The following is a 24,579-nucleotide window of genomic DNA, read 5'->3' on the forward strand; positions in this document are numbered from 1 at the left end:
CTCCCATTAGCTCTAAAAACAATTTCCACAGGTTTTTCTGACTGTTATTGCCAAACTCTGTTAGCATCCCAGAAATATTACCAGTTTTATCAGACAAAAAACTAAATAAATAATCCAGTGTTCATAAACCCGTTTTGTACCCTGCCATTACTATTTTGGCACACCCTGATTTTATTAGATTTACACAAGCAGTTTTGCACCTATACACTTAATCCACTGTGTACTAGCATATTTAGCTAACAAGATAAAAGGACGGATAACCTGAAAAATGCTGAATTAAACTGAAATGTTTAGGGAAGTTGACCCCTCAAAGCACCTCTGAGTGACCTCCTGCTGCTAGATGTTATTTAATGAAGACTCAAAATGGCATTCCCTTACAGAAGACTGAAAAGATTATCAAAAATGCATTTAGATCATCGGTGGAAACAAAACCTCTCTGCTGAAGGAAGGCGTGGTCGGTGCAACTTGCCCCATGGCAGACGGCTTGTTTTAGTAATCTTAAAACCAAAGTACATTAAAATATCAACCTTCCCGACCACTCAGGTCTTCTGGTTCTAGCCGACTCTGCAGAACCAGAGTCGGCTGGAGAAGCAGGGTTCAGTTTCTATCCCCCACTAATCTGGAACAAATTTCCAGAAAACTGCGAAGATGCTGTTCCCTTAAATCGAGACTAAAAACCCACCTGTTTATTTTGTAACTCGATACAAAATAAGTGGAACTTTGATCAATATATTTGATCTATATTTGCTTAATAATACTGACAAAATGTAATGTTTATTTCTGGTTTCAAATGGTCCCTGTACTGTTGTCGTTTTGGTGCAGAGCACTTTGAACTGCCTTGTTGCTGAAATGTCCTGTGCGCATAAACTTGACTTGACTGGGTTTTTTTTGCCATAGTTGAGGTTCTCAGAGTCACATAAGGTCCTTACTGACCCAGTTTTCCCATCTCATGCTTGTCCTTTTCTCTCTCTGTAGGTGCACAATGAATTTGTGAGGAATATCGAGAACACTTCGGAGGAAAGCTTAATACAAAAGCTGTCTGAGAGCAAAGGAACAGGCAAGGAGAGGCCAGGTAAGGCAGGACATTGTTTGTCCCGACACTGAAAACAGGATGACCACACATTCTTTAAGGTCTTAAATTTATGCATCTAAAATGAAGGCCTTAAAATGTCTTGAATTCATTTGAAGAAATGTAAGTTGCCCTTCCACATGTTAATGACAGGTCTTAAATGTTGTCGTTATAAGACAATTTAATTTTGAATAGTCCATGTTTCTTGTTTGTCGCTAACTAGCTGCTAATATACTTTTTGCTAGGTATCTGGTTAGCTTCTTGGCATCCATAATTGGGTTAAGTGCAAAAGTATCCTCGGTTGGCTTTTTGTGTTTTGTTTCGTACATTTCCATCGTGGCACACGTTTTCAATTTCAATCATAATCATCTTAACAAAAGTCTTGAATTTGAGTTGGTGGGGCCTGTGGAAACCCCGGAGTGTCGATACAGTTCTGATCCTGCCTTTCCCTGATGGGAGGGGCAGCATGGAGAGGGGCAATTAGACGTTAGAGCAGGCCATCAGAGGCAATCAGAGTAATCTGCTGTAAAGGAAGGCCGGCTCGGCATTCCAGTAAGCATGTGACACGCTCGCAGATTAAGCAGGCATAACCAACTTTTCGGGGAGGTCAGAGCTCGACAATGGCTCTTGTGTAAACTTTGCCGTGCCACAATAATCAAGGGAATACTTGTCAGTTTTCTTTGGCATTGCACAGTCACCTCCCACTCCGTCACACACACATACAGAAATCCGACTAAATCCACTCAGACACTATAAACTATTTCACCTCTACTGAGGCCTATTCTTTGCCGTTTGGCGTCTCTGAGCTGGTGTCCCGTTCTAGGCGTAACCTCACCAGTCCCTCTTCCTCGCACTCCTATTACGTCAGGTCACAAGCACAGAGGCCTCACCTCTGCGTGGTTGTGTGTACACAAACGGTGACCCCCGTGTCCAAACACTTGGTCCAACAAGCGGCGGGGCCCTCATTTGTTTGGACAGCGGATTTAATTGAGGTTGAGAAAATCGGTCTGAAAATTCCTCCCCGTATCAAGCTGTTCATTAGGGATTGCACAGCAGCTCCGGTCCTGTCAGGAGAAATCAACCACCCTGTCCGATGATGAAATAGCTGAACGGATGGCCGGTCCAGGGCCTTTTCAAAGAAAGAGAGAGAGAGAGAGAAAGAGGGGTTGAATAAACTTTCTATTGCGGAAACAATCCTAAAGTGACACGCTGCGAGGTGGAGCGGAGGGGGGGACTTTAGGGAGGTCGGACTGTTCAACGATATCCAGCTGAGCTGTCAACTGGCAGTGGGCCAGACACGCAAACTCGTCTCCGCCCCGCCCTTCTCTCCTGCTCCCTGTGCCATGTGAAGCATATGCAATTTAAAAAACCATCCTCCACTCATGCGTGACTGCCTGCCGCCCTCGCAGAGCAGCACAAAAAGGAGCCATCTTCCCCTGTATAAACACTGTTGCCTGTCTGTTTGGAGAAGCTTAAACAGTTCCTAATGTCTGTCCAGGTTTGGGTAATATTCACGTGTGGCTGTTTGGACTTCGCTTGCAGCGTGTGTGCGTAAATATAGTCAGATGGAAAAAGGAGTTGCTTCCCCGCCCGGTTCTGACTTCTATTTTCCAGTCATTCTCGCGCCTCTGGTATCCCGTTTGGTATCTTTGTTAAGACACATGATGCCATATGTCGAAGAGACAACCAAAAAAACATTCAGTTTTTTTATCCTTTTCATTGCCAAAGAGTGCTTTTGGGTGCATAATCTCATCCACATTTCAGGCGGAAGGGGAAACCAAGAGTCTGGCCATTTATAAAAAATTCCCAAAACGAACATTGTTTTTGTTTTTTGTACTTTTGTCTTTTGAGTGGACAAAAATGGTGGTGGAGGCGTCATTCTGTGATGGCACACTATGTGGAAGAAAGTCTGGTCAGGTGAGATCAAGGTTAACTGTTTTTAGTCCGACATCCAAAAGGTTGAATGCTTAAGATTGCCGATTACAGCATCCCCACAGTGGGAAACACAGTGGTAGTGGCATGTTACTGTGGGCATGACAAACGGTTTTGTCTCAGTAATTATTGCGATTATCGATAATATTATTATCTTGAGACTATTTTCAAGTAACGTATTGACAATGGCTTAAGAGAGCAAGTTTGCTTGACCAATAGACTTACACTTAAGAATGAAACGGGAAGATATTTCAAACATCCAAAATAATCAGACAGAGACGCTGCACAGAGGAAAACTGGGTGCAGCTACTTCCGACTTTTTGGCGTGGACTTTCATGTTCCGGCAGGATGAGCGTGCAGATTCCCAGCTACAAGATCAGAATTGCAAATAGATTCTCCAGTCGTTCTCTCTAACCCACCAACGCCAAAAGGCCTCATAAAAGTTAAAGAAACAACCTTATTTTCCTGGATAATTACAGCAAAGTTGTTGAATGATTCTTCAAACCGATTTTGGCGGTCAGTACGCCGCCGCCGTGCATTTCCCAGGACTGAGGAAGGCCTAACAATGCACGGCAGCGTAGATCGGTCATCGGTGTATTTTATCCACTTCACTTGGCGTGATGCGTGCCTCTCGTGACTCGCTGCCTCCCTGCGCTTCACTCAGCCCCGCGCGCGCCAGACAATGCGTCAATCCCGCTCGCTACCGGCATCCTCCAGGGAGGGCACATGGGCCTATGTTTTGAGTTGAAATATCATTAGCTTTGTTGTTTTCAGGTCAAGGCATGTTAGTGTATCAGAAAAACCGCCAGAGGGGTCCTGCCCCGTCTTCTTCTCTTTCTTCTTCTCTCCGTCTCGCTCTCTCTTCCTGTGTCACCCCCTCCTGCTCATCTTGCTGTTTCTCCTCTCAGGATTTCTAAAGCGTGCAGCGTATTTGTGTCCGTCTGGCTCGGTCGCAGACGGACCGTCCTCTGGATGTTGCCCGACTGTCGCGTATCCGCATCGCCTGTCCTGCCGCCAGTTTTTCTGTTTGTGAAAACTATGCGGGCCTCTGTGTGCCTCGGCCCTTTGAAAAGCCTCGATAAATCTGTCTGGAGTGACAGCTGAAGCGTGACGATGGAGGGGCAGCACCTCCGGGGCGAACTTGCATTATTGATGAGCAATAAATCAAGTGTGAACCAAGTTGTTTTTGGCAGTTTTCTCACCAGCTGATTGATGTATCCAAGTAAGCAAAAGAAAAAGTGTTTTGTTTTTTTTTTGGTTTTTTGTAAAAATAAATCCATGCCTTGTTGTGCGACATCATAGCTATTAGCCAGAAGAGATTTTAAGACATGTCCGCGTGCTGCAGGTTAGACAGTACTAAAGCATTTGTACAGTCATACTCCTAGAACCTATTTAAGTTTTTTCTCATATTACGAGAACAAACTAGTGTATTTTATTGGGATTTTATACTGTGTACTTGTGAACGTTAAAGCAAATGATACCCCGTGTTGTGTTTTGCTTCTTACGAATAAAAAATGTAGAAAATGAAATGTGCAAAAAGTTTTCATCCATCTTGTGACAAGGTGTCTTCCACATCCTTCATAAGTCTTAAATTTACGTTTCTTAAAATAAGGTATTAAGATATCTTGCATTCAGAACATTCAGGACTTGCATTGTGTCGTAGCAGGACTATTTAATCTAGCATATTCTCATATGTATTTTTGTGTTTTTTAATCTGTTTTGAACTTTTCTATCAGGCAAATGTTTGACGCCTTCATTGTGTTTTATGACTCTAGGTGGTTGGGGCTAGCAGTAACTAGCTAATGGTATATTAACAGCTACATTACCAGTTAGTAGCTGATAAAACAGCCTTTGCTAGTTGGCTAGCTAGTTAGGAAAAAGCTATGCTATCAGCTAGTTACCAGTATTGCTAGCTGTTTTTAGCATGTGTGAGTGTAAATTTATTTCCAGTTGCCTGGGCGACATTCAGTTTTGCCACTGGGTTAAAGTTTCCAACCCATATGAGCTCAGGTGCATTCTGTATTAAAAAAAATTTTAAGTTTGGCTCTATAGGGGTTTAGGCTGTAGAGAGCACAAAGCTGTTGCTAAAAGCCACAACAGCCACAACTATTGCTTGATGGTACTACAACAGCGTCCCTCAAACATATTTGTAGATTTTGCTGGTCTTGTATTTCATTCACGGTGGCATTACTGAGGTCTAACAGAGTTTTTAATTTGACTTGCAGCTTCCAGGTTTTTCAGATTTAGATTCAAACTTTTCACCCACTTTTTTTGGTAAAACAACTTTACAACTAGAATAGATGGAGAGCGTCCATTTTCAAGTTTTGGCTCCAGTTTTCAATTAGGTTTAGGTTTAGGACTTTGACTTGGCCGTTCTAGAGTATCAAGTTGTAAGTTAAAGACTTCCATGTTGGATCTGGCTGTATGTTTGAGATTGTTGTTATGCTGGGAAGTGAACATCCATCCCAGTCTCCAAGTCTTTTGCAGCCACTGATAGCGTTAGCTTCAGTCATCAGCCTGTCAATTCTAATTTGCCTATGAAAAGCTTTCCATGTATTTGTATTCAACCCTCTTTACTCTGATACCCCTAGATAAAAGCCGGTAAATTCAATTTCATTTAAATGTCACCCAGTGGGAGAATGGAGTATATCTCATCCGTTGTGAATGCATCTTGTTCTGCAAAGCAGCACGTTTATTCATTCAGACTCTGGGGTTCTGCGCAGGGCACAGCTAAAGGTGAAATGGGATTTTCATAAGCCACAGTAGCTGATTTATCCATGCAGCTTTAAACACTTTGTCTACATGTAATCTTGGGCATTTTTTTTTTGTTTGTTTGTTTTTTGTCTCGTAATAGCATTAAGTTTGCGTGTCCCAGTGCGGGGTACATTTAGTTCCCGCTTAGCGTCTGTCTGCTGCGAATGCCAAAGCCGCTTCCTGCATTGCAGATTCATTTCTAATTGCATGGACTTCCAGGTGGCAGCGGCTGGTGGCTGGGTGGGCAAGGGAGGGATTGAGGGAGGGAGGCTGTGTGTATCTCTCCAAGGAAGACTATGTGGAGTTGTGCCGTGCTTCGTGTCAACCGGAGGCACTGTCACGTCTCTGCGAGGGCCACCAGACGCACAGTTGACTCTTACTATTGACCCTGTCTGCCCTGTGGGATCAGCCCGGCTCTGTTTGTGTACACATTCTGCATGGCACGCCAGACTCCATGTTGTGTGTCTGCGCTGTGTGTGTGTGTGTGTGCGTTTGTTTCTAATACCTTGTGGGGACCATTTTCCTGACATATACAACGTTGTGGGGACCCGCTGCTCCTTGTGGGGACCGAAGCCTGGTCCCCACAAGGGGAAACGCTGTTTTTGGGTCAGGGGTCAGATTTAGGACTAAGGTGTGAACTGAGTTTTGGTTAGGGTTAGGTATGTAATGGTTAGGGTTAGGGTAAAGATAAGGGTAAGGTTTAGGCTGTAGAAATAAATGGAAGTTGATGGAAAGTCCCCACAAAGATAGCCGCACAAACATGTATGTGTGTGTGTGAGATCATTGCGTGATACACACTCATAGCAGTCACAGTTGTGGGCCATCGACCCTTCCTGTGCCAAATGAACCTAAATCATTTTGTTTTTTGTCTCATTAGGACCCATCGAATTTGAGGAATGCAACACGGCCATCGCAACAGAAGGTAGAGCTCCACCTGAACGGTTAAGGTGAAATATAGGAAGTTAAAAAAGAGGGAAGTAGCTTGAAATGCTTTGTTTTGCTTTTAAGGTGCCAAACCCAGGAAGAGGAAAACGTTTGGCATTCCCGGCCGCAAGAAAGACAAGGACACGGACTCGACGTGAGTTTGGGCTTCAGTTCCCAGCACAGTTTGACCGGTTTTATTGTGTCTCTCTCTTTTTCTTTATGTCAATGTTGCCTTTTTGTCTTTCAGTGAGTCGACAGAAGTCGAAACTGCTGTGAGTATAAAGTTTATTAAAACAGACATTAGCTGCACGCTTGATCTCTTGAGTTTCCCTTGGATCTGTTTCATGTCGGCACGGTCGGTTATTTTGACGTCAGCCTGCAGGAGGCGGAGCAGACTATTGTTCTTTTTCTCCTGCCATGTGTTACTCCGCACTTCCCAGCCTCTCTGCCCCTCCCTCCCCGTCGCTTCCCTCCTGTTTGTTTTGTACATTTGCTCATTCATTCATCCATTCCTCTCTGTTTGTGCACGCAGAACACTGCAAATGGTGCTCCCCCAGGATATTATGGCTCCATAGACATCCAGAACGCTGTAAGCAAGCTAACGACCCTGCCGTCTCTGTTACGCAGCAGCAGTGTAAATCTATACACCGGTGGCATTTTCAAGTACATTTCCAGAAATAGAAAACGACAACAAAATCCTATCCCTGTGAATACAAAACATAAACTTTATTGACGCCATTTAAAGATGCTTAATATGAAAGTGATTAAAATTCTGTTTTGAGATTTTGATGCTTATTTTACTTTTTTGTTACTCCAGTTATGCTATCTGTAGACGAATCCAGAACCACTCCTTCAGAAGTTTTAAATCGTCATGTAAATACTCTTCTGTATTACGTCATTCAATGTTTTTCATGTGTATACATTTTTATTTACTTATTTGCAATTGTAGGCTATTTATAGTAAGATACGGTTTCATATTATCTCAACAATTTCGAAGAAATTATGATCGGATGCTTAAAAATGATTCCACATTTTGAAACTTTGAAGAGGAAAAGCATATCGCTCAAAATTCTGATAAAAAAGAAGTGAAAAATAATTTTAATAAAAATATTAGGTAAAATTGTAAATTGAAGACATTGTGTAAATTATTTTAATTATTCCATCTTCACAAGAATTTTCAGCGTGTATCACTTTGTCAATGTCTGACATTATTCTGCCGACAGTATATGAAGTTACAATTTTAATAAGGTTTTGAAAGATTTTGACATTTTTATTTGTAGGGACTAATTAGAGAAAAAAAATTTATAGGTTATGTAGGCAATATTTTTACATGAGCAACACATCTAATTGCAAAGAACTCTTATTTTGAAATTTAAAAAAAATGTGTAGGGATATATGTTTTACCCTTTACTTACAAAAATCTGAAAGTCTGTCTAAAATGCAACAAGAATATTCAGGCTGCATCATAGTACAGAAATAAAACTTTAGTATATAATAGTAATTATTTTAAAACTTTTCTAAAGTTTCTAAATAATTGTTCTCAATAATTACTTTCTGAAGATTACATTGCTATGACTACTTTATGAAATCAAATTGTCAAAAATGCTAGAAATAGTTTTAAAAGTTAGTTAAATTTTTTTACGAGCAGAAGAGAAGAAATTAGTTTTTGTTTTCAACTTTCAAGCTACATTTTTGAGTGTAGAGTTTTTGTAGCGAAGCAAAAACAAAATGTAAAAGTTTTAGGACATCATAACAGCTCAGAAAATATTGGGTTTTTGGGGTTTTTTTTTCCTTTGCATTTGAAGTTTCTGAGATATTTAAAAAGTCCTCACTTTGGAAAAGTTTGTTGGTTCTTTGTTTAATGCATAAATAGAAAGTTTTTTAAATAAGAATATTTGCTTTAAAGCATTTAGCAAAATAAATTTGCTAGGTTTTATTACACTTATTATTTGATTATATAAAGTGAGTTGTTGTTTTTTATTTATTTATTTGAAGCATTTGGTTCTGATTTTTTATTAATTTTATTTTTTTTGTTATAGAATGTGCCTCAAGTTGACGCCGAGGGATTCTGCATCAGACCAGAAGTGAACGAAAACCATATCCTTTATTTCCCCCCGTGCACTTCATCCTGGCGTGTTTGTTTGGCGTTCTTTCGTTTTCTTTAACTCGTCTCCTCACATCCCAAAGACAACTCCTTCTACTCGTCCAGCGACTCCGAGGACGAAGACGAGCCCAGGAAGTTCCACGTGCAGATCAAGCCCGTCCAGCCCAACAACGGCACGCATCAGAACCGGGCCAACATCGACGAGCTCAAAGCCTCCATCGGAAACATCATCCTGTCGCCCTCCACCTCGGTACGGGTAACATTTCGCACGAGCTCTGTCTGCACACCGACCTGTTGATACCGCTGCTGCAGCAGAAGTTCCCTCTGCCTGTGTGACACTAGAGGGCAACAGGGGAACATCTAAAATCAGATCCAGAGCATGGGAATAGACTGAAGCGCTCAGTTTGTCTCATGCATTTTGTTTAGATTAGTAATATGCCATATATAATTTAGTCAACATGGCACACCGTCTTCCAGTTTACTAAATCTCCTGTCCACACTTGGTCCGTGTTTTTGTACTTTGAATGTGGTTTTGCGTGAATCGACTTTGTTTTTATTTTCTTTTACTCCTACGGACTCGGGTTCCGGCTCACTGCTGACGTCGTCGCCCCTCGACCTCACGCTCGCAAAGCTTCGCTCAGATCTGCCTTCCCGCCCGTGGCAGCTCCTCGTCCACTCTCCCTTCACTCGGCCTCTGACTCGACTCTAACAAAAGTAGCTGCAGTCGTTAAAGTTTAAAGCCACTACCGCTTGGGTGCAAACACCGCATCCTATGTGTTGGTTTGCCTGCATGTGTGTGTGTGTGTGTTGTTGTTGTTGTAGAGCAGGCAAGTCTCGTGAAGGAGCCCTGGTGTGTTTTACTAGCCGTGCTCACCGACTGATCACTAAATGAAAGTTATGGCATCTTCATCTGCTCTTCAGCCTCTCTTTCCCTCCTTGCTGTTTGAAGTTTCTTCAGAGTTTCTTTGTTTGCTTTCTGTCTACACCCACTTAGTTTCGACAGGACTCTGCTGCGGTTTTGTGAAAACTTTACGGGGATCCGTTCTTTAATTTCTCCTAGAGATGCCGAGACCATTCCAAGTTTTTTTTTGTTTTTTGGGAGGCTTGAGCTTATGATTCTTTTTTTTTTTTTTTTTTTTTTTAAATCAAAGGGCTTTAACTTTTACAAAAAAATAAATAAATGCAGCATGTTATTTGGGAGTTTAAAAAAAAAAGATCTAGGAGCCTGTGCATCAAAGTCTGTGTTCCAAACATTCATTAAATCTTTATTAAACTTTTATAAAGTGGATCAGAGTCGGTTGATGCGTTTAAAGACCAAAAATGGTGGGAATTCAGAGTTTTACAGAATTTAATGAGCCTGAAATAATTCCTCTGGTAGAACAACCACCCACTATACTAATGAAAGTGCAGAGTAAAAAGGAAAGAAAATAATGAAAATAGTAAATGGTTAAAATAATGTTTCAACAGATGCTGGATGTTGATATATATATATATATATATATATATATATATATATATATATATATATATATAATTTTCTTTAATGCACTTAAAAAAAATGAAAATATATCTGATGTACCAAACCAATATTTACCGATTCACAGAGTAAATCAGGAGAAAATTGTTCCAATATTCTTTTCCTTTTAAATTCATCTTCACATATGTTTCTAACCATATCACAAGTTATAAATAAAGTTTATAACTTGTCGGCATGTGTTCACATGCCGAAAATGGTGGGATTTAAAGAAAAACAATTTTTTTTTACGCATTAATTGACCAGTAAAATTAAAACGAGTTGATTTTAGTATTTGAAAGGCACATCATCGATCGGTGCAGATGCTTAGTTTATTTAAAACTGGGATGACATGCCAAAAAAAGAAAAAAAAAAAACATTTACCTTCAGCTAGTTTCCATCTGTAGTCCCTGAGCAGGTGAGTTCATAAAAATCGAGGCAAAATGATTCAGACCCACAAATCCGAGGGAGTATTGTGGCATGTGTCGTTTTCACAAATATTTTCCCTTTACTGAAGAAATTGATGTGAAAAGTACGTTTCTGTGTAGAGAATCACGTATATTTTCTAACCCTTCTAATTGCATTTCTTTTAAATCAACATTACTTTTAAAAGAGATAAAATGAAACGATACTTTGGAGCGCCGTGTCGTACTTGCCATCTTTTCTTCCTGTTCTCATTTATTTCTGCTCGCTCTTTCCTGTTTCGGAACCACAGAGACATTTTGAATTAAGGTTCAAACTTTCATCCAAGGTGGCGCAGCGTAGCTTCATCTGGAGCGAATTATTGAGTGCTGTTCTCAATTTATTATTTTTTTGTTTTGTTTTGTTTCTTTTTTCTTTTCCTCCCCTCTCGCTGCTCATTTTTCTGTCTTTTTCATTTCTTCTCCCGTTTGCTTCTCCCTCCGTGGCGTTCCCTTTATTGAAACAGCAATGCAAGTTGTGTGAGCGAGCGAGCTTAAGTGTGTGTGTGTGTGTGTGTGTGGCCAGCAAGAGCTGTAATTGAACCCATTTGCCGCTTAGCGCCTGTGGGACTAAGCCCCGGCCTCGCAGCTCGACGGTGGTTAAACGTTTTGCTGTGTTCCTTAAACCCATTTTGTTTCTTTTTCCCCCCTCCGCCCCCTGACAGCTCCTCTAACCTTTCTTCTTCTAAGAAATGGCTCTTTTATTGAAACTGAAGTTGCTCTCGGTTCGGTCAGCCGCCTCCCCCTCCCTCCCGAGATCATACCTTGCGTATCTTGTGTTTCGCAGCAGGACGTGGCAGATTCATATCCGAGGGAGGAAAAAAAAAAAAAAGGCTCTGGGAAGGAAGTTGGCGAAGTGTCGGGGCCACGCTCTCCGTTGTCCCCGACTGATCGTTGTCTCGGCTTGAATACACTGTTTTCAGCTGCCGAATTCTTCACCCTAGGTTTAGCGTCTGGTATGTGTGAGTCCGGAGCGGTCCCGTGATTTACCGTCTTTAACGCTCAAGTGGAAACCTCCCGCTGCCGCTGGGGGACAATTCACGCCATCATTTTCACGACCTTAGACATGCTCTGTGCGCATTTTCACCCTGATATATCATGTTGAGACTTCATAAATACTTTAAGGATGTAACATTTGCAGTAAAGGATGTTCCAGGTTCAACGATTGGTTTCCTGAGAGACGATCCACAGCCAGTAAAGTATGCTTGAGTGTTGGTTCCAGCTTCTTCAAATTAAATGAAATTGGTGCCAAACGTTTCTATCATTTTAGAGATAATAGTGAATGTTTCCAGAGGTCATCGGAGGTCAACCAGCCACCCCACATCTACAAAACCAAGCAAATTGGGTGTCAAGCAAGCGTGCTATAAATAAATCATTTCCATCAGTTTTGTTTGATTCTTTTTAATGTGTGTGTGTGTGTGTGTGTGTGTGTGTGTGTGTGTGTGTGTGTGTGTGTGTGTGTGGGAGGGCAGTTTGACCTCTGGAAATTTTTATATATTTTTTTATCTTAAAAATTACAATGAGACAAACAAAACTTTTTGCTGCACAAAGGGAGCGCAGTTGATTGACGCCGTATTTTGTTGTATTTTTGTAAATGTGGGCTGGATGGTTGACCTCCGATGACCTCTGGAAACATTCAGTGCTGTGTTTAAAACAATGGCGGCACAACGGAACATTGGTGCTGCGCAAACATTGGACGCCAATTTCGCTTAATTTGAGGATGATCACTCCTCCCTCATACGTCTGTTTGAAGCTTTATATTGGTTTGGAAAAGTATTCATACCCCCGTGAACTTTTGCACATTTCGTGTCGTTATAGCCACAAAAGCTTCTTGTGTATTTTCCAAAGAATTTCTTTGAGTTGCAGCAACGCAATTGTGAAGTGAAAAGGACAGAGTTGCCCAGTTTTTGAGGAGGACTGGAGGTGAATTCAAGTGAACTTCATTACAGACTTCAGATTGTGATGGGAGTACGAGCACAAACATTCAAACACAGCTACAGTGGACGGGTTGAGAGCCTTGTGTTAAAATGTCCCAGTTAAAGTCCAGATGTAAACAGTGAGCACAGACAGCGGTTAATCCATTCTGAGTGAGCATTTCAGCCTCTGTGGATGTGTAAAGCTCGTAGAAACACCAAAACAAAAAGAATCAAATTTAAATCCAAGTGTTATGAATACATTTTCCAAGCCACTCTGATTGTTTTCTACTTTTTTTTTTTTTTTTTTTTTTTTTTACTTACTTTTTTCATTGTGTTTTTTCCAGGGACAAATGCGGAGGAACCAGTCCAGTAAGTAGTTTTTCTTTCCCTCTAACCTTTTTATGTCCTTGTGTTTCTGGATTGAGAGGAACGACTCTTCCTTAAGAAGTTTTCTGTAGAACAAAATGAATAAGAACCTGCAGATACCAAGCCAACACCAACATATTCCTAGAGAAAGTAAATAACCACCTTTTTTTTTTCTTTTTTTCTATAAATGTCATGCATGAGGGATGTTTCTCCCCCCACCAGTACAAATAAGACTAACTGTGTAATCAGCTGGATGTTTTGACAAGTCAGAAATTATCTTTCGCCTTCAGTTTTTTACCTTCTGGTCAGTTTTTTTTTAGTTTTGTTTTTTTTTTAATGTGGGAATAAAAGCGTAAGAAACATCTGCAGCACAACAAAATGATACGTGAAGCAAAGCAAACTACATCCAGTTATTGTTCATATCTATCTATCTATCTATCTATCTATCTATCTATCTATCTATCTATCTATCTATCTATCTATCTATCTATCTATCTATCTATCTATCTATCTATCTATCTATCTATCTATCTATCTATCTATCTATCTATCTATCTATCTATCTATCTATCTATCTATCTATCTATCTATCTATCTATCTATCTATCTATCTATTTTTTCTGTTTTCGCTCAAATGCGAACTCCAACCTTTCCCGTTACTCATGACTAATCTCCAAAGGTTCCGCGATGGACCTTGTTTAATCTAGACGAGGGACTTTTGGAGCAGCAGGTTTAGACTAAACCTTTCCAGACCGTGTTGCCGGTGAGTGACGCGCAGGCCGTGTGTGCGCACGATTAAGAAGGATTAGCAACGTCAGATGCACCTAAATATTTGGAATACGGGAAGAATACAAGAAGAAAAACAAAACATAAAAAAAAAACAATAACCGGGTGCCGTGTCTGTGGAATGGCACCACAGGACAAGGTAACGGGATTGTTTTGTTTGACCCTTTAAATCCTCCACGTCTGCACTGCAAAGCTCTGTGTGACGAGTTCAAAGCTCGACCCGAATGCCAACCAGGCAAAAAAAAAAGAAAAAAAAATTATTAGAACATGTTGGATTATTGACTTTGGTGAACATATGCATCATGTCTGTATATTTAGGGGTCAAAGTGACTGATAGTTTTTGCGTTTAAATAAGATTTACAGCTATTAAAACTGTTTTAGCGTGTGTGTGTTTTTAGCTCAAGTTATATTTTTATTGTTTTTCTGCCATTTCAAAAGTGTGGCAAAAATAAAACAAAAAGGTTAAAATTGGTGAATTTGCACAAGGCGGTTGCATTCAAAGATGTATACTCTGCATGCGCTCAGGGTTTACTGGAGTATCTACCTTAAGATCTAAGGCTAAGGGTGAGTATGTTTTAACTACAGTCACTGGCCAGCGCCTCCACCTCCCCTCCCCACTCCACCCTAAATATCAACCCTCATCTCTGTCTCCTCCAGGGAGCCTTTCACACTGCTTCTGCAGCCAACCAATCTCCCTATAGCTGCTAACATCACTGATATTAATGGGGGGCTTTTTTATCCCTCACTGCAAACTTTTAGTGTCCTTTTTTGACAAGTTTACTCACTTGAATGGCTTTAATTTTGGGTTATCTTCTACCTCTGGCGTTTAGGGGTACAGTTCCAGTCAGAAGTATGCATCCACTCGTCACGGATAATACTTGTCATATAATAATAATAATAATAATTTCCCGGGTGGAACTATTACACAACAAACAGCTTTTAACAGTTTTTAATCTGCTGTGGGTTCACGTGCATCTCTTCTTACGTTTGCATAAATTCCACATTCCTCCGTTGACGGTCGTGTAATCGTTCCATCCTGAAAACAAAAACGATTCGAATATTAAAAATGACGAGTGTGTGCAAACCCCTGATGTTCAGGTTACTAAATGGAGCTCTGAGAGAAGTTGTAGCGCTCTGGAAAAGCGGCTCCGATTAACCAAACGCCACTTTTTGCATTGATTTCCACTTGCCAAATCCAACCCAAACCCGCGTTTCAAAGCTGCTTCCTCTGTATTAAACCCTCAGTAGAACTTGGCAGATTAACACTTTTGCGGTACTTTGGTGCTGTAGGGTTTTAACTTGTGAGGCAGAAGTCATTTATTTGAAACGGCACCAGTCGGAGGTTCGGAAACACCTGGATGTTTCGTAACTAGTTGCGTTCCGACCTTTGACTTGTACAGCGTTTCTCTAACTCTCAGCCGTAGGTGGTGGCTTTCTCTCATGTTTATGTTTCTGGTCGAAGGTGAGACAAATGAAAATTGTTCTTCTTTTTTTCTTTAAAAAAATCATAAAATTCTAAAAAGTTATTCATTTCCTCTCCGCACGCGCAAATTAAAGGACTTGTGCTTGTCTCCCCCCGCAGATGACGAACTAGTGAAACCCAGAGGGTCAACGCCATTCGAGTGAGTCGGAACATGACAGATTTCTTTTTATTTTGTGTTTAGAACCAGAGTGACATTGTTTGCACGGTGCTTTCTGACTCACTAAGCGGTGAGTTCTTCGTACACTGACGTGATTTGGCCGTGTTTCTGTTTGTCTCGGCTCTGGCAGGCTGAGCAACAACGACCTTCTGTTTCTGGATCCGCTGAACTCTGCTTCAGGAGTCGGGTCCTCCTCCTCTGTGTCGTCCCCAGCAGGTTAGCCGCAAAAAGAAAAAAGATAAAAAACCTCAAAACGTCCTGTACCTTCCAGAAAAAGGTTGTAACAGCCGTATTTGTGGTGTCTCTTTAAGATGCTCTAGTCTAGCTGATGACATCACACGTATGCACCGTAGCTTCTCTGTGGAGAGCGAGGGAGAAACGTGCTAGACGGACATGTTGTTTGGGCTCTGCTCATTTTATTTACATGTTTCTCGTGCTTTACGTGCCCGACACCGGCGTTTAAACAGAGTGACATTAGCAGTGACCCGTTACCCAGGTTAAGCATAATCCACAGTTAATTGGCACCTCGTCGAGGTCAGAGGGTGGGATATGAAGCCCACAGCCACATATGTTGTCAAACAAAGTCTCATTACTGTCAAAGGTCTCGGCTTTAAAGTCAAAAGAGCATCAAAAAGTGCTTCGATTTGGATTCCTGGCCAGAAGTAAGTGTCTCCGTCTACAGAGAGGCTGTGTTAATATCGTAGAACACACACGGGCTCCTGAAGTGCAAGATGACTGAATTATTATATTTTTTTCTTTTAATTTAAGTGTATTTGTACAATGATGTACAATATATAGGATTATATTGTACATTTCCTTGATTGTTTTCTCAATTATTCCTTCTTTTATTGATTTATTTTTTGGAGTTGACGTGAGGTAACGTTTGTTTTCATGTCCCTCTCATATGTTCTTGTCAGACCTCGCTTCTGTCTTCTTTCCAATCCCTTCATCTCCATCTTTTCTGATGAATGACTCTGAGGTCTTTCTGTCAGAGGCAGCAGGTAAAATGTGTGTGCCTCTCTATCTCGAAGAGGAATATTAACCTGAACGTGAGCCGTTCATCAACAAATCACTTCCATGTTTACGTTTTATCTTTGGTTCCCTTTTCTAATACGGAAGAGCTCTCTTCTTCCAATCCTTGACAAAATGATATTCTGCCCTTTTCACATTATTAATAACAAAATAACATGTTCGTTTTACTTTTGGACAGTCTTTCAGAAAACCTGTGGCTCCAGGTTCAGAGAGATTGCATTGCACCTTTGAAAAATAAAACTTACATATAATAGCTACTGGAACTGAAGACAATCGGGTGGATATTTCAATATTGTGAGTCAATAAACCTCCACTGAATTTATTAGAATTTATGAAGTAAAGGTACGTTAGCATGTCTCGACTTTTTCCCTTAGAAACACTGGCAGCATGTAAGACTGACGATAGTTAGTTAGATAAGCTCTGGGTTCAGTTAGCAAGCTAGCAGTCTGCGTTTTAAAACACCTGCGAGTCTAGCCTTCTAGCTTATTAAGTATACTTTTTAAATAACATTACCTTGATAACAGTAATATGAAGCAGTCTTTTAGTGTCCACTCCCTGACTCTCCACACAGTAGACTTTCTGTCATGTCAAAATATCTGTTTGTGCATCCAAACAGGTAACCACATCACCTTCCTTTGGATCTGAAAAAGTAGCATACACATTTCAATCTCAAATTGTCCTGGGAGCCATGGTTTTTTTCATTTTTTATTTATTTTAGATATGTCCAAAAGAAATTATTAGCAGGAAGTCTTGCAATTGAGATGTCACATGTATGGCACATTTGTGCCACTACTTTGAAACTAATGCACATGTTACTCAAATGTTACAACACTGAGCTGGAAGCATCCTAATTGGTGTTTGGGTAAACGTAGCATACACTCTGGCTGCGCTGATTAAGACTCACTCACCTCAGGATGCCGAATGCTTGAAAAGGCTCCCCTTGACTTATCACTTATACCTGCTTTCTGAGTAATTCAGCTAATAAATACCCAACCAATTGGGGGGCACTCAGGTTTTTTTTTTTTTTTTGGTGGTGTGTTTAACTGTCCTCAGGTGATTTTCAAGTCTGTAGAAGAAAAAAATTAAATGTGAGACTTAACATTAAAAGTATAATTTTATGTTCACAGAAAATAGTGACGGAGTGCAGCATGAACACAAAACTGATTTATGCTAACCCTGGACACGGTTTTGCTCCCAAAGATTTTTTTCCCTTTATGATCCACCGGATTGACATTGTAACATCTCATATTAACTTTTTAACCTAAACCTAAGTTTAGCAAACTCCTTATGTTTCATGTGACATTGAAACTCTAAATTCAGGATTTTAATAGAATACAGTTTTTAACTGTGCTGTGATCCTTTTAAAATGCACTGCAGGTGTAAAGTCTGTCAAATATATTCATTTTCTCTACTTTGCTTTTCTTTTCTTTTTTTTTCTTTTTTTACCTTTAACGCCTCTGTCGATCACATATCTTCCTTCAGTCGACACTGCGAGCCGCTTTACCCCAGTGGCAGAGCGACAGCAGTCCAAAGATGTCTCCTCTTTCTCCTCATCCACCACCTCTCCCTGGGATTCCCCCGAAAACACTTCCCAAGGGCTGAGGCCTGCGCCCGTGAGGGCCCAGAGTGCCCCCATCACCCAGCCCACCGAGCCAATCGACCCCGTCAAAAGCCCGACCGCCGCCAGCCCCCCAAAGACCCCGAAGTCCGTTGACAGCTTCTCCTCTGTGTCCTGGTCTCAGAGCCAGTGGATTGCTTTTGGGGATAGGTCCGCTCCGCCTTGCTGTCACGGCTCAGGCTCTTCCGTAGCGGAGGTCCAGAAGGCTCCGGCTGGCGGCTTCGGCAGGGCGAGCCGCTTCCTGTCGGACGAGTCTGCAGATGCTTTCTGCAAAGCAGCAGCTACGGCGGTCAGAGAGGACAGCAGTGTCTGTTTCGTTGACGTCTTCTCTGATAGGACAGTAGCAGCAAGCAAAGTATTTCATGGTAACAGTTACGTTGCTGCACAAAACTCGCCGTGTGCCTGAGGGTTTGGAGTTGATTTTGCCTGAAAATTGACAGTGACGTCTTTGTTTTTTCCATTTACGTTTTGTTGGTTTGGTTGTTTTTGCTGATGCTTTTCTGTTCCGTCTGCCTGAGATGCAACGTTATTTTTTGTTTTTTGTATTTTCTTGTGGTAAAATTGATTTTGGAATGTGTTCTCTCCATTTTATTTTAGTACTAAATATTTTGTCGTTGGAACAAGACGTGATGCATGAGAGTTCTGCACTCAACTGAACACACACACGCACACGCACACACACACACGTTTGTACCTAGCCATGCTTTCTTAATTCTCTAACCAAAGTGTTTTTTTTCTCTAGTGCCAGTACCAAACCGACCTACGACCCCTCTGGCGGCTGGAGCCCTCGTCCCACCACCTCGTCCTTCGTCCAGACCCAAACTTCCCACCGGAAAACTCACGGGAATCAATGAAATTGTGCGTAATACTTCCACTGCTTAAATATTTTCAGGTGAATTTTCCGTGCGCCTCCTCTGGTGGCAAACAGAGCAAAAGATTTTCCAGATTCTTCAATGGCGTGATTTTACACGAGACACGTTTTCAAGTGTGAACCAACTCACTAATGCCTGTTTTGGCGAGCACCACTGCCTATTTTCAGCTCAGTTTTTGTTTTGGGTATATTTGTCAAATCCTAGCTGAAAAGGCTTATTGAGATTCCTGAGCTGCCTTCCATGTAATCTGGCAACAGATTTCCTCTAAGTCCTTCAGGGACTGTAAGGACAACAGAGTAAGAAACTTTAGTTTGTGTGTTTTTTTTTGTTTTTTTTTGTGAAGATTTTTGAGCTTGGCAGCTCTTAGGTTAAAAACATGCTCTCTACTTTGGGCTGAATGTATGATACCTCCTCCCCCGTGCTTTACAGTTGAAGGTGCTGTTTCCATGTTGATCTGAACATCATTCCTCAACTTCCTCTTAACCTCTTCAGTTGTTTGTTTTTTTTCCTGTTGTTGCTCCGAGTGTTTTATTGTGGCTTCACTCTAAAATTGTCAAACCTCAATCTGATCCTTGCTTCTGATTCACTTTTCTCTGCTGCACTTTGGAAGGTGTGACAAAGAAAAAAACTCTTCTATTTCAACAATTTTCAACAACTTCCTTTTAGTTTAAGCGCATAACTAACATGGCACTCAAAATGTCAAATTTTTCGTCTTCGGTTGTTTTATTTCTTGACTGTTGATAGTAATCATGCATTTAATTCCCCCTAAAATATCGAGGGAGAATGTAATACCTTTTTACGATCTGGAAGTTGCCGTCACTTCAACTATTTACATGGAGTTTGCCGTCAGCCGCTCAGCAACACTTCTTTTGTTTTCTTTAAGATTTCAATCATTTTTTTAAATTCCTTTAGGTCCGGCCTTTCAGCCCACCCAAAGCATCCAATGCCAGCCCCCCTCCGACGGCACCGCTCGCCCGGGCCGAGAGTTCTTCCTCGCTGTCCTCGAACGCCTCGCTGAGTGCCGGGAACACTCCCACCGTCGGTAGGATCGTTTCCCTGTTCTGCTCACGTTTTAGAAAATCTCCCTCTTCACCCTTTATCTCTCCCTTCTCTCCCTCAACTCCTTCCCCGACCTTTTAGAAATGTTTGCTCTGTAACCTGCTGTTCTCCTTTCTCCTTTCCTCCCTTGTTTTTTTTTATTTTATTTTATTTTTTTTTTCCTCCGCTCCTCTTCTTGCAGGATCTGAACTCATTTTTGCTCCTCCCCTCTCCTGCTCAGGGTCTGACCTCAGCAACTTTTCTCCTCATGTGCTTCTAAACCAAAGTGAGTCGAATACGATCCCTGCAAAAGATGCATTTTTCTTTCCTCCCCCCTCCTCCGTGTTTTCACTGTCAGTGTTTGTTCTCTGGGTACATTTCAGCGATGGCATCTTATGCAAATGTGCAAAAGTCTTGAGCCAACCCTCGTCTCTTTACACGCTGCTTCTCATAAACGGACCTGAGGAGAATCTACTTTGGGTTTTCTAAAGGACTTTGAGGTTTTTCTTAAGGATTAATTGGGGATTCCCCCTGCTAAAGTTGTATTAAAATCCTCAATTAATTTTTATTGCAGTAGTGTAATCTCACCCGGGGAAATTTAGAAAAAATATTGTTTTATTTAAGTACATTAAGTCAGTGGGAAATCACTGTACATCACAAATCACTGTGACAAAAAGTGATGTTGTCACAAAGTCTCCTTAGCAACCATTAGACACTATCTAGTGTACATGTGAGGAAAAGAACTTCCCTGTACAACCATCACAAACATAAATAAGAGGGATTTTCTAAACATGGCTGAAGCTTTTTACAAATCTGTGCTTTCTTGTCAAAAGGTTCTAGAATAATACTCTGTGCTTCCTGACGGGTCAAAACATGCGTTTCCACTACAAATGGGTGCAAATTAAACTGTGCCAATATTCCGCTAATGTCGGAAAACACAATTTTGCAATCGCTGTATTTCCATGAAATAAAATGTGCAATTAAAATCATATGTGAATGAGTTTGTTCACTCGATAAGTCATTAAAAAACCATCAAAGAAACAAAAACAATGAAACACAATTTTCTTTTCCTGTCGTCTTCTTTGTTTTTTCCACCAGTGGTAACATCCAGTTGTTCACTGCCAAACGGGTGATTTGTAAAAAGTGTTTATTTGGCCTGATTTTGTTATTTTTGTCAATTTGATGCAGCTTTAAAAAGCCCACCTAATTCTAGCGCAAAACCTTTTCATCAAGACTTTTGAAACTTGCGTCTTTCTATTAAGCAAACTTATTTTCAATTTGCGCAATAATATAGTCAATGGAAATGCAGCTAGTGACTCCTAGAAAAGCTGTAGATTGGCTTAAAACCAGTCAGAGTGAACATTGGATGAGTGTTCATTCAAGACTTTTACTTACAGTAGTGTGTTATCTTTGCTGCTCATCTGTGTCATATCAGACGCGTTCGCTCCCATCGCCACATTTTTAGAAAGTGTTCTCTCAGCGTCACATCTCCTCACGCTGCGCTCTCTGTGCGTTTCCTCTCCTCCTCTTTCTGCCTCTTAATGTGGCGTAAAGAGGACGGTGGGTTTGTAGCCAAGCCGCCCGCCTCTGAGAAGCGGTGTGAAGCACCAGCAGGTACGGATGACGTTCTCGTTGGAGAACGGTCTTTTTTTTTTTTTTTTTGTGCGAGTGTGTTTACCTGAAAGGAGCTAACACCGATCAGCCTTTCAAAGGGAAATTAAGCGGCAGCTAAAAATATACGTCGCTTTGCAGTCGTTGCAGCTGTGTCTCTCTTTATCTAACATGTATAATATAGTTTTTACATCATTAAAACGGTTTATTCTACAAAATGTTTTTTTGTTTTTTTTGCATTTTGGTGTGCAGTGATTATGCCAAATGTCTTGAGTTAATCAAAAGCAGCTTTCTTTATTTTTTTCAAAATCTACGTCAGTTCCTTTAATAACACTACTTATTTTTACGAGCACGGATGACCTGACGTAAAAGTGCCGTGGCGTGATCAAACCTCGCAGCCGACCCGTAACCCTGAGCCTCTCTCTGTCTTTCTTTTCTCAGGGACGTCTCGCGGTCCGAGTCCTGTGACCCTGGCATCCCAAGATGCCTTGCCCATCGCCGTGGCCTTCACGGAAACAGTTAATGCTTACTTCAAAGGAGCTGATCCTGCCAAGTGAGTCTCACATGACGCTCAAAAAGGCCTGCGGAGCTGACCTGCACATGTGCATGTTGCTGTTTGCATGGGTGCTTTGTTGCACTAGCTTTACAGTCCATAGTTCATACAACGCACTTCCTTTGTCCCTGTCTGCACACCTCTGTTGTCTCTCCCCCTCCCTGTGCACGTATGGAAGGCTTTGCATGAGTCTGACACCATTCTTTCAGGATGGATAACCTACGTGAGGCAGATTATAGCCTGGGACAGAGCAAACATACCGTCTTTTATTGGTTAACTGCTGCTAAATTGCTGCTGTGCAGAAGGCTTCTTTTTCCAGAGATTAGCAAATGGAACATTTCATAAGCAATGCAGCAAAGACACGCCGCAAGGTTGAGAGACCGCCGCGGCCCACTAGCACCACAGACACACACACTGATGGCAGACTGGGTTTACATTGCACCACCGAAGCGTGCAGAGGTACAGAATATTACGCACCGACTAAATCCACCGCGCGTTTTCAGTTTAAGCAAGAAACCAAACTTGCGGTTGCGTCAGAGGATTAGTTGGCTAAAAGTTTCATAATAAAACCAAATAAGTACAGGACATTTGATAAGTACTTCTCATTGTTTTTTGAGTGCAACTTGCATAAAGGGGATGGCTTTGTTTAGTGAATTGTGAATCACTAATTAGATTCTAAGGAAGAATCAGTCAGCACCAGTGTGTTGTTGTCTCTTTACATGTTCAGATGGGCAATGTTTTAACTTGTTTGGAAAAAAAACACACACACACATATATACATATCTGTTTATTCCCATTTATATACAACTCTGGAAAAAATGGTGACACCTTATTCGAAGGGGTGTGAATAAAACTGAAATGGGACCGTCATAAACATGACATAACATTCATGAACGCCAAGGAGTCTTTATGAATGTTTACAACTGTTGTCATGACGTGTTATTCGGTAAATAATGACACTTATATTGCAAAGTTGCAATAAAAGTCCATTAAAAGTGTCCCTATTAATCGAATAACACTTCATGACAACAGTCATAGAAATTCATAAAGACTCCTTGGCGTTCATGAATGTTGTTATGTCATGTTCATGACCGTGACAAGAGCCCACTGCACTGAACCCCACTGAAAACCTCCTGGTTGTTCCACCAAATACTGATTTCTGAGCTCTTCTTCATTTAAGACATTAGTATTTTTATTTCTACATGAATATGAACTTGTTTCTTTTTGCATTATTTGCGGTCTGAAAGCGCTGCATTATTTTTTTTGTTATTTTGACCATTTCTCATTTTCTGCAAATAAATACAAAAGGTTTGCTTGGAATTTCAGAGACATGTTGTCAGCAGCTGATAGAATAAAATAACAGTGTTCATTTTACTCAAACATGTACATATAAGGAGTAAAATCAAGAGAAACTGATTACTTTAAGTGGTCTCTTGATTTTTCCCAGAGCTGCATGTTGCACCAAATCACATATCATCTAAATGCACAGTCCAGTCACAGTCTAAATTCGGTTCAAACCAGAGGGGCACCGGCAGATCGCTGACCATCAACAGACAATAACAAAATCACACGAGAGCTGTTCTACTTGTCGCCGTCGTCGTTTGGCTCTCTGCCACGTGAGGAAGCTGTAAAAGTATGAAACCGGTGGCTGTGCTCGGCAGGTGCATCGTGAAGATCACCGGCGACATGACGCTGTCGTTCCCCATGGGCATCATCAAGGTGTTCACCACCAACCCCTCCCCGGCCGTCCTCACCTTCAAGCTGAAGAACACCAGCAGGCTGGAGCAGATCCTGCCGAACCAGCAGCTCCTATACAGGTGAGGCCGCTTTTCTTTTTTTTTTAAAGATCACAAACTGGCGAAGATACAAGAACCCCGAGCAAGCCGATCGATTAGCTCACACAAACGGGAGTCGCCGGCCAAGCGAAAGACGGATCTGGACTCGGCCGTACGAACGCGCCTCCAGAAAAACACACTACGCACCAGTGAGAGGAAATTCAATTAGTAATCCGACATGAAGCTATCATTAAGCTGTCAGGGAAATATTTTCCAGCCGTTTTTCACTACCAGGTTTCTCAGCTGTCCATGTCTCTTCTGAAAGACGCCCAAAACGGCGAGGAAGCACTTCATAAAGCGGCTACGTCATTCAGCGCTTAATTCATTAAACGTGTTGAGGTATGTCTCACCTCATTAGTTGTAGGGAGATGTAATTCGGTATATTTTGCTTTCCATGCAAAAACAGAAAAAAAATGTTTTAACATTTGTTTTAGATTGCGTCTTCTTCTCTCTCTTTCTTTACTTTCCTCCCTCCTCGCTCCGCTTCCTCACAGTTATCTCAGAACCACACGGCTGGACTAATTGGATCAACTGGAATTCGTGATTTAGTAGCCG

The 24,579-nt window shown here is 41.3% G+C and overlaps 1 protein-coding gene across 14 annotated transcripts in view; it reads left to right on the forward strand.

Annotated features, from left to right (window-relative positions):
• The window catches only part of fcho2 (FCH and mu domain containing endocytic adaptor 2), a 56,632-nt gene that overhangs the window by 26,596 nt on the left and 5,457 nt on the right, over positions 1-24,579 (forward strand). For 2 of the 14 annotated variants that reach the window (XM_044095956.1, XM_044095947.1), the window contains exons 8-25: positions 976-1,072; positions 6,633-6,677; positions 6,764-6,833; positions 6,927-6,951; positions 7,212-7,268; positions 8,719-8,776; positions 8,858-9,033; positions 13,018-13,042; positions 14,351-14,389; positions 15,408-15,447; positions 15,596-15,681; positions 16,383-16,466; positions 17,980-18,486; positions 18,858-18,973; positions 19,900-20,029; positions 20,228-20,311; positions 22,078-22,189; positions 23,851-24,006. In XM_044095956.1, coding sequence (XP_043951891.1) covers positions 976-1,072; positions 6,633-6,677; positions 6,764-6,833; positions 6,927-6,951; positions 7,212-7,268; positions 8,719-8,776; positions 8,858-9,033; positions 13,018-13,042; positions 14,351-14,389; positions 15,408-15,447; positions 15,596-15,681; positions 16,383-16,466; positions 17,980-18,486; positions 18,858-18,973; positions 19,900-20,029; positions 20,228-20,311; positions 22,078-22,189; positions 23,851-24,006 — 1,907 coding nt within the window. The remainder of the gene's footprint in view (positions 1-975; positions 1,073-6,632; positions 6,678-6,763; positions 6,834-6,926; positions 6,952-7,211; positions 7,269-8,718; positions 8,777-8,857; positions 9,034-13,017; positions 13,043-14,350; positions 14,390-15,407; positions 15,448-15,595; positions 15,682-16,382; positions 16,467-17,979; positions 18,487-18,857; positions 18,974-19,899; positions 20,030-20,227; positions 20,312-22,077; positions 22,190-23,850; positions 24,007-24,579) is intronic. The other 12 variants (XM_044095951.1, XM_044095948.1, XM_044095952.1 and 9 more) reach the window with 12 other exon arrangements.

This window comes from Gambusia affinis, linkage group LG17 (genome assembly GCF_019740435.1).
Source record: "Gambusia affinis linkage group LG17, SWU_Gaff_1.0, whole genome shotgun sequence".
NCBI lineage: Eukaryota > Metazoa > Chordata > Actinopteri > Cyprinodontiformes > Poeciliidae > Gambusia > Gambusia affinis.